This window comes from Mya arenaria, chromosome 16, assembly GCF_026914265.1.
Source record: "Mya arenaria isolate MELC-2E11 chromosome 16, ASM2691426v1".
NCBI classification, from domain to species: domain Eukaryota; kingdom Metazoa; phylum Mollusca; class Bivalvia; order Myida; family Myidae; genus Mya; species Mya arenaria.
Window position 1 is genome coordinate 2,828,690 of NC_069137.1, and position 10,426 is coordinate 2,839,115.

Genomic DNA, 10,426 nt, shown 5'->3' on the forward strand with positions numbered 1-10,426 from the left:
AACTTAATATCACACAGCCGTTCATGATTCAAGATGTTAGTTAATTAATAGCAATAAAGTTTTAAGACAATGAACTATGTTTCTTTTAACAATACGCGATGAGTTTGAAATAATTTGCAATATTTGTTTTACGAAATAATAATTTGTCATTCTTACTTTGTTTTAACCTCAGGTTTAAACCTTAAAATACAATTATCAATTTCATTTGATAAACAGACAGAATATTGCAATAGAGTATCAAAAAAAAACCTTTTCAACATAAGGAGATTTTCGAAAATGACAATAAAGTAATTAAATCGTGCAATCAACATGAATTTTAAAGATATAATTCAAGAAATATAACTACTTTTTATAAAAAAAAGTGATATTAGAGATTAATTGGGAGATGGCTAACAAATAGATGACTGGCATTGATATTTTAACATCGGGTGTCGTTATTAATTTGTTGAACGCATAGAGTATTTCTTCAGAAGCAAAGGCCTACTACTTTGTGATAAAGCATTAAAACAAATGTTGCATTTTAACATATCTTTACTGATGACGATATCTTGTTTTATATTTGTAAAGGGTCATGCAATGAAGTCACCTGTAAAGTTTCATTGAGTTTGTCCTGGTAGTTTTTGATATTTTTTTTTAAATCAAAACAGTAAGTCGTCCATTATGATGTTGTTGTTGACGTTGTTGTTGGTCTATCTTTATGCCTCATTGTATTTTTGTAGAGGGTCATTCAATGAAGCTTCCTGTAAAGTTTCAGTGAATTTGGCCTGCAAGTTTCAAATGAGATGTTTTTTAAAACAAAACAGGAAGTTGGCCAGATTGTTGTTGTTGATGATCTAGCGCGATCTCTTTTTGTATATGGTTAGATGGTCACACAAGGAAGGTATCTGTAAAGTTTCATTGAAATTGAAGTGGTAGTTTAAGAGAAGATGTTATTGTAAAGCAAAACTAAAAATCAGCCATTTTTTTCGTTGCTATTGTTGTTGTTGTTGATTAATCGTGACCCCTTGTTGTATTTTTGTAGAGGGTCACCAAAAGAAGCTTCCTTTTAACTTTTATTAATTTTCAGAGGAGATGTTTTTTATAAAACAAAACAGGAAGTCGGCCATTTTGTTGTTGACGTTGTTGTTGATCAATCATTATTGAAGAGGGTCATGCAATTAAGCTTCCTGTCAAGTTTTAGTGAATTTGGCCTGGTAGTTTCAGATGAGATGTTTTTTTTCTTAAAGCAAATCTGGAAGTTGGCCAAATTGTTGTTGTTACTGATCAATCGCGACCCCTTGTTGTATTTTTGTAGAGGAACACCTAAGGAAGCTTCACGTAGAGTTTCAGTGAATTTGGCCAGGTAGTTTCAGGGGAGAATTTTTTTAACCAATTGTTGACGGACTGACTGACGGACAAACACACGGACGGACGACCGACAAAGACCGATCGCAATAGCTCATCTTGACCACTTCGTGATTTGGTGAACAAGATAGTCCAGTCTCCATTTACAAGTAAGAAAACTCACCTCAATTAGATTGGGGTAGTTTAAGTTTTAAATGTGGTTTTGAATTGGATTGTGCAGTATTAATATTTCTTTAATAAGAAAAAAAAACACGATATAAAACTGCTATTGAATGACGCCTTTAGATAAAATTTGAGAATATGTTATAACAAAAAGATGGCTTGCAACGTAATTTCATCCTCGTGACTCTTGATTAAAACTTATGCCAACGACTACACGGCCTGGGAAGATTTAGTGTCCATGCAAATTAAAAATGTAATAAAATAAATCATCTAAACAAGATATTCCGGACTCCATTTACAAATAATAAAACGCACATTAATTATATTGGACTAGGTAAAGTTTGATATGTGATTTTGAATCTTGCAGTAGAAATATTTCTTAAATAACATGTCCTTTTTATAGATGTAAAATATTTCAAGATGCTGTTTAATTCGATTCGATATAACAATAACAACGTACTATAAATTGCAAAAAAAAAATAGATGATGTGTTAACCAAAAAAAAACACTTTTGTGTAGTAAGAAAATGGAAATATTTATACGAAAAACTACAGTCGCGAATATCGAAAGTTTATCTTAACAAACAAGAAATCCGAACACCAAACCTGTGTTTTTCTCAACACGTTTTACACTTAAGGTTCAAAATCCGTAATGCTTTATTGTGTAAGGTATGTAATCGGAAAACAGAAACGATAAGCAATATGTGTACTTACTTCTTTTTGTCATCATCCAACTTTACAGCATTTTCTGCCAGTCTGTTATAAAATACCATAACATAGTATTTGTTAATTTATGCCGGTTTCAGATTGTATTAAGTTACCTAGTGTATGGGATATGGATGGGAACAACATTGATACGTAATATGTGTACTTACTTTTTTTTGTCACCATCCAATTTAATAGCATTTTCTTTTATTCTGAAAAAAAAAACACATTATATAGTATTATTTATTTATGCCAGTATATGATGAAATTATGTTATCTAGTGCACTAACTTATTTTTATCACCATCCTTCCACATAGCATTATATAAAAAATGCCGTATTATAATATCATTAAATAATGCCAGTTTATGATGAAATTGGCTACATAGTGCATGGAATACAATTGACAACAACAACCATTTGAAGTATGTGTACTTTCGTTCTCACCTGTGTTTATAGCATTTTCTTCCAGTCTGTAAACCAAATCATTATATAGCATTTATTAATGTTTGCCTGTTAAATGATATATTATGTTACCTAATGCATGGATAATAAATGGTAGCAACAACAATAAAGAAGAATGTGTACTTACATCTTCTTTTGACATTCCAACTTCAAAACATTTTCTTCCAATCTGTTAGAAAATACCAAATATAATATGTATAAATGAATGCCAATATCTGATGAATAAAAGTACCTAGTGAATGGAATATAATTGGCAACAACAACAACGATAATTTTTACATGTACTTACTTTTTTTTGTCACCTTCCAACTTGTTAACATTTTCTTCTAGCCTGAAAATATGTATATATACACAAATTATATCATATTTTGTGTTTCCCCCCCCCTCTATTTCGGAAAGTGCTGTATTTAACCTGAAGTAAAATAGCAAGTGGTTGTGTCATATCCAAACAAAAATGGATAAAGGCTATTATTTGATTCCATTGTAAGATCGTACTTTACACGTTACCCGATCTTACCCCGAAATTAACAATAACTTTCTTCCTCTTTAAAAAAGATATGAAATTGCATCAACCTGTATACAAATAAAGTAAATATATATAAAGCAATATGATTAGCACGCCGGCTTATGGAGAACTATTGTTCCAATAGTTCTTTTTTAAAGTTTTATTTACTCGTGTTTAAGTGCCAACATTTTGTCAACAACTATCAATGAATTGTGATTATTGCAATTCTGTTCCAAATATTAAAAGTTAAACCAAGAAATAAATTAAATTTACCAGGGCAAATAAGCATTGAACAAATAAAACTATTTGCCATTTTTAATATATTTGATGGGTCAAACGTGTATGGAAAAAAGTTACGCATTAAAAACGATTTAGGTTACTTGCTTTTTCTTCTCTTCTTCCAACGTTGCTATTTGTCTCTCTTCTCTGAAGCAAAGGAGAACTCGGTATAAACTAGGAACAAAACGAGTTCAAATTAATTCTATTTCCGGATTTTACTGAGGCCACAAATATGATATCTCACAGTATTGTATTAATTCTGTATATCATATATATATATATATATATATATATATATATATATATATATATATATATATATATATATATATATATATATATATATATATAGTGGATAAACTATATCAATATTCGTGCATTACGTGTGCTACATCTAAAACATATAATGGTGTATTTTATAACTTGCACAAAAAACACACACTTCAATATAAGAATACAATTTTGTTTATATGTAAGTTTGACTAATTAACTTTGGATTATTACTTGTCATGTCTTTTTATTTGCTGTTTGAGTTCTTCTTCCAAGTGGCTGAAAATTGAAAAAAATATCGAGTTGCTACCATATATTTATAAATGTCATGTCTAATGTCACAATTAATTACTGTTACAATACTACGCAAAATTAACTTTAACATAGTTATATCGTTAACAAGTTACTTTTGTGTGTATAATCGGTTGATGTCGAATGTGTTCGTTTTGCGTTACTACCTTACATCAACAAAATGTTCTCATCAGACCTTAAAGGCACACACTATTGGTTGATTCAAAAATAAATATTTTTTTATTGTAATGCATCATCATATTTAACTCATTTAGTGTTAAAAAACAAAAATGCCCGTTTGATTCAGGTGCAGATAAAAATATAACTTTTAATAAATGTTTTATTTTTACGTAGCCACAAATTCCCCAGTCGAAAAAAGGTCAACAATATACTTACTATTGTTTATATGTACCTTAATCTTAGGCATTTTGTTTGACCATTAAAGTCAAATTAGTAAAAACGATGATGCACTCAAATAGTAAAAAAAAGTATTTCTTTTGCATCAGCCTATATTGTGCGTCTTAAACATATCGGATTAATGTAAGCAACAACGAGATAAGTACTTAAACTCATAAACGAGCCTCATAAATGTATCCACTAATCTTGAGATTTTAATCGACTGTCCCACATATTTTGGAACAAAGTTACAAATTCCAAAACCATTGATCAAAGTTTTCACTGTCTGGGGAAGTATGAATATAATTGTTTGAGGGCATTACTCGCATAATGTACTGTTGAGCGATCGTATAACGGTGGTAGAGCCATCTATCTACCGACAATCATTTCCGTCCTCCATATAGCGTCTATTTCACAATGTTAATACTATGGACGGTACTGTGCAGATTTAATCTGGAGCGTGTTTGTGTTCATTTCCCCTCCTTAGCTTACATGTTAGTACGAGCAAGCGCTAAAATTCGGACAGTAAAAAGACTTTAATTATCAGCTAGTTTTATGATATTGGAATAAATGAAATGTATTTATTACTACAAACATAATGAAATTATGGAAAGAGGCAGCGAGGGATCAGTCATTTAATTAGTAGACGATAAACGTGATTGCACACCACCATTGACCATATATTTACAACTTAAAAAATACTACTACATTTGCTTCTCCTGCTGTTTTCCGTCGTAGTCTAATACATACTAGTACATTACATAAATTGGTGTTTTTATGTTGTTTCATTTCATTAATGGGAAGGTGATTTGTTGAACAAAAATAGTTTTCCTTGTTCACATTTGGCGCTTCGTTTATTCAAGAATAGTGTTCTGCATGTTGCATTTTTCAATAGTTTCTACGTCGGCAACGAACCATGATACATGTTAATGAAGTTGAATATATATAATACTGGAATTGGCCAATCCTAAATACAGATATATATAACAGGGGTTAGTTTGTTGAAGTTGGTTGAAGTTGAGATAATCAGAACACGTACATTGAGTTCAATGTGTTTTGTCTAACACAGATCTAAGGCTATCGAAAATTGGATCAAATGACCTTTGCAGTTTCCTTTTGATATCACTTGTTATTTTTCAATGCTTTTTATTTGGTTGAAGGATAACGTGTCAAGATGATGATTATTCTGCAGCTTTTGAAGCAAAGCGGTTAACCGAAAGATGAACGTGAAAGTCGGAAATACATAAAATGCATACTCGACAGCATACAATAACGCTGGGACGCTATGACCTCGATGAAGTAAATATTGGAAGATGTCTGTGGTATTTGCATTAAATGTTCAAAAACGAGTTCATTTTTTAAGATATTTAAAGTGCTATATACATATGTTAATAAATTGTTGGTTCAACTTCTGAAATGTTATGGCTTCATCAAATAAAAAATGATTCGATGTCATATCGTAGTAACTTTCGTTTTAACTGAGCACTTTCCATGACTGGAGAATGGTGTATATATGCAACACATAACTAGTGAAATTGTTGAATTGAATGCACACCATCCTTAAGTACAGTACGTTAGTGAAAAAATACGAATAGGAAATCTAGAGCATCATGTTTGAATTAATCCGTCAAGAAAGAAGTGGAAATAATTCAAATAAGCATCGTCTATAAATGTCCAATCCCGAAGACACTATTTTGTCTCACGTTAGAAGATCAGCAAAACAATTCAGCTTAGTTTTATATATTATATGTGTAGTGTGTTGTTTGTGGAGTTTTGTGTTGTTCCGTGTTTCTAATTCATGGATGTTTATTTTCAGTTCTGTGTCATTTGCGTTGGCCATGTGCCTTTAAACATACGATTACTCGATTTGTTTCTGTAGTTTTTCATATAAATATTAGCTATTTACTAAATTACTTGATTATTTCCGGAACAAAAAATCCAATGCAAATAACAAACTTCGGCGGAGCGTGGAACGTGTTTTATTCAATATTAATATAACAAACTACACAAACAAGCCCAGTTGTTGAAAGCTTCAACAAAAAACCTGTTCAATGGCACAGTGCCAACACCATAAACACGGAACAACAGTCTCAACACGTGTTCGTGACTTTTTAAATTGTGTTTTATACAAAGGCTCTCAAGGTTTTTGCGATTGAAATAATAAACAATGTTGCTTCATTCGAAGAATAGCTATAACTAATTAATAAAATAAATAAGCATGAAACACCTCATCATGAAAATTAATCATATAATTTTATACACTACTGCTAATAAGAACAAGTAGACGAAAAAGTAAAATACAATTGTCTTAATTGATTTTACAAATCAAACATGCAAATAAATTTAAAGGAAACCATTTCCAATAAATTACAAAAAAAAAATCATGACTAAAGCAGAAGCAACATTAATAGATGTACTTACTCCTATTTGTTTTCTTGCAAATCTTTTAACTGCTGTCGTTTTTCTCTCAATTCGTGTCCTTTTTTTCTTAGCACTTCATCCCATCTAGTGCCACTTTTTCTTAAATCAAACTATCATATTATTGTTACACTAAATTAAAACCATGCCTTGGGAGGGTACTTCAATGTTAATGATATCAATTCGACGTCATTTTTTAGTCTTTCAATATAGGTTTTAATGGTCAGGTAAAATGTAAATGTGTTAGTGCTGAAACTCCGTAAATACACTTTGTTATGATAAAATGACGATATATTGTAACTAAACGTAAGCATTTAACTACACATAATACAAATATTGATAGAAAAGCATAGCCATACTTCAGGTCATCACATTCCTTCTCCAGTTCCTCAATTCTTTTCTTTAAATTGCCTTCCTCTTCCCTAAACGAAACAGGTAAACTCATTAATATAACGGTTTTTAATAATGTGAAACTGGAACTAACCACTACCTTGACATTTAAAAACGTTTTTAGATTTCATGACTTATCTATTGTAAAAGAATATATAATTCACATAAGGATATAAACGTATGCCAATACATTGCACCATCATTTAGTTTTAAACATTTGCAGTTAGTTCACGCCTCATAGTATTCAATAGTTTATATTGCTTCATTCAGTCATGAGAACGGAGTATTAATAGGAATGTACTTTACATAACTTACCTAGCTTTTTGTATCTCTTCTTCTTTAGCACGTATTCTATCCAAAAGTTTAACATTTTCCCTTTTATGATCCTCAATATCTTTCTCCATCTGTTGTTTTTGCCTGTCAACATTTGCACGCGTTAACACAAAATAATAAAACTTACCTAAATACTTATTATAGCAACTTTTTTATTTAATGGCAAAGTAAGAGTCTACATTGGGTCTAAAATTTAACAAAGGCAACACTCATATTGAAGTATATATCGTATGTTAATACAGAATTGCATCGTATCTAAATTAACTTTCATTTTCTCGTATCGTTTTAATAAACAAAAAATATTGGTTCTCTACAATTAAGAACACTATGGAACATTTATTTCGTCATTTTACAATAAAATAACGATTTTTCCAACCGATCCGACTTATTGATGAGCTCTGTATAATAACGTGTCTCGTCTGTTCTTTTTTTCTGCAGCTCCTCTTCTGTTAAGCGCATTGCCTGAGTTTCGTACACGACTACAGGAGCTCTGAATGACATGAAATTTCCATATATTTTTATTAATGTTGATGTATTACAACCACGTTTCGTCGCCCACAACTGTTAAACTATGTTGCACTTGTGCATTTTCGACACAGGCCTTTATTGAGGAGCACAACTTTCTTCTCAAAATTCGAATATTTAACTGCATAGATATATGACTAATTTTCCATCTACTTATATCACAGTTAAGACATATGACGTTTTTAATTGAAATGGAACATAACTTTAGTCTAAATGATTTCAAAACATTTCAATATTTGGACGTCGGAAAACGCTAAAATCTGAATAGTTTTGAAGAAAAGTATAAAAAATACATGTAATGCAAATTACTATATACATGTATTTCAGTCAAATTTCACAGCTAACATTATTCCCAATAAGTCACAAAGCATAAAAAACACTACTACTACTAATATTACTACTTATAATAATAATAATAATAATAATAATAATAATAATAATAATAATAATAATAATAATAATAACAATAATATAATAATAACAATAATGAAAATAATAATAATAACAAAAATTAAGATATAAATAATAATAATAACAATAATAATGAAAGTAAAACTGATCAACGTAAAAAATATTATCAAATTATTTGTGATAAAATTGATTTCTAAAATAATTTAAATAAAGTCAAATACAGAAGATGAAAAACAATGTTATATAACAATATAAAACTTAACTATCGTAAGTTCGTGCTTGTAATTTACAACCCGCACATACGAGAAAAAAATACTTATTCAAAATTATATCATATCTCAAGAATAAAATTTACAACGGTTTTGATTAAGTAAAACTGCGAAAATAGTTTTATTCATTACCAACTCGTATCCTTATCATGGTCATAATCCTTCTCATTTATCATTTAAATTTAGCTGCTATCCCTTTTACTTCTTAATGGCTTGTTGTTGTTGTTATGTTAATATTTTTAAACAAGAACACAAAACTAGGCATTATGCGAGAATATATGCAATTGGACACAAAGCACATTAACATAACACACTAATTTAGGTTACGTGCGAGACAGAAACACTGTCAATTAAGTTCATTTTCCAGAAACTGTATCAAACCATACGAAGACGTAGTAATATAGACGTAAAATGGCAATGGTTATGCAAAAAGCTACAGAAAAAAGCTCAGTAGCAAAAAGTTTAAACATAAACCCGGTTTAGTCACATGCAATACAGAAAGATGATAAATGTTTGGGACATCTGTCTACTGGACATTGTTGTTTTCACTTAATATTATTTCACCAAAGAACAAAAATGTGCAGTATGACCGTTTAAAGTATTTGGTAAAAGTACTTAAAAGCGAATTTAGAACAATTAGGCAGCTCAAGCGAGAAAAAGGCAGTAGCAGAATTGAGAAATATTCGCCACATATTCACGCTTGAACTTGATAGCTTGTAGTAGATAATTGCTTACGTACACCTAACATATATGCATCCATCTTTTTGTAAATATATACCTGTATTTGCATTATGTTAATTAACAACATAAATATAATTTAATTGGGTGGAAGTGGAACATATGAAAAAAAGTGAACATTATAAAAACAATTTAATAATATCATACATATGATTTTTGAATATATGGGTTTGGTTCGCATAATCACGGGCGGACACCCAGAGTGAAAACATTATTTATGAAAAAGCTACAGAAACACGCAATAAAAATAAAATAAATAAGGTAATAAAAGCAATAGTTTTCCGTAATTAATTGTATAGTTTAAGTGTATCCACAACACCAACGTGTGTCGATAATCACAGACGCATAGCTTTGATGTGAACAATTTATTGCATCAATATCAATGTAACTAATCAATATGAGACTTCTGCTGATTACCTTAAGGAAGTTTGAACTAGACTGAATCAACAAGCTTGTTAAGAGAGGGTAATATCAGTGAACAATGAAATAGGTAACATCTAGCTAAATTAAGGTGCTTAAAAGTTTTACGCAACAGGCGTTTTCTGAGGTGACGGGATGTTCAGAATATAATGCAATATGCGTGTATATAGTAAACGGGATGACCAGAAGATGATGCATTGGGCTTATCAAGAGTTTATCAGAAGTTTATGCTATAGGAAAGTTAAGTAGATATGTGGTGATTAAATCATAATTGAGTGGAGAGAAATTTAGACGAACAGAAGAAAATGCAAAAGATGTATCATGAAAAGATGATATTTCACAGCGATGCCAGTATCAATGATATTCCTGGTAATGAGAGGATTTTCTTGGATTGTAGAGTTAACGATGTATTGGCTTACTTTAACTCTTCTTCGGATTTTTTTAAAGCCAATTCTTTTAATCTAAGGACAAAACATATGATTTCAATTGATATTGCAGGTATAAAAT

General features: G+C 30.4%; 1 protein-coding gene across 1 annotated transcript in view; it reads right to left on the reverse strand.

The window, feature by feature from the left end:
* Positions 1–2,215: 2,215 nt before the first annotated feature.
* LOC128222357 (moesin/ezrin/radixin homolog 1-like) overlaps positions 2,216–10,426 on the reverse strand; it is a 13,263-nt gene continuing 5,052 nt past the window's right edge. The window contains exons 4-8 of the mRNA XM_052931333.1: positions 7,933–8,046; positions 7,539–7,640; positions 7,193–7,255; positions 2,964–3,005; positions 2,216–2,261 (exon numbers count right to left, since the gene is read on the reverse strand). Coding sequence (XP_052787293.1) covers positions 2,216–2,261; positions 2,964–3,005; positions 7,193–7,255; positions 7,539–7,640; positions 7,933–8,046 — 367 coding nt within the window. The remainder of the gene's footprint in view (positions 2,262–2,963; positions 3,006–7,192; positions 7,256–7,538; positions 7,641–7,932; positions 8,047–10,426) is intronic.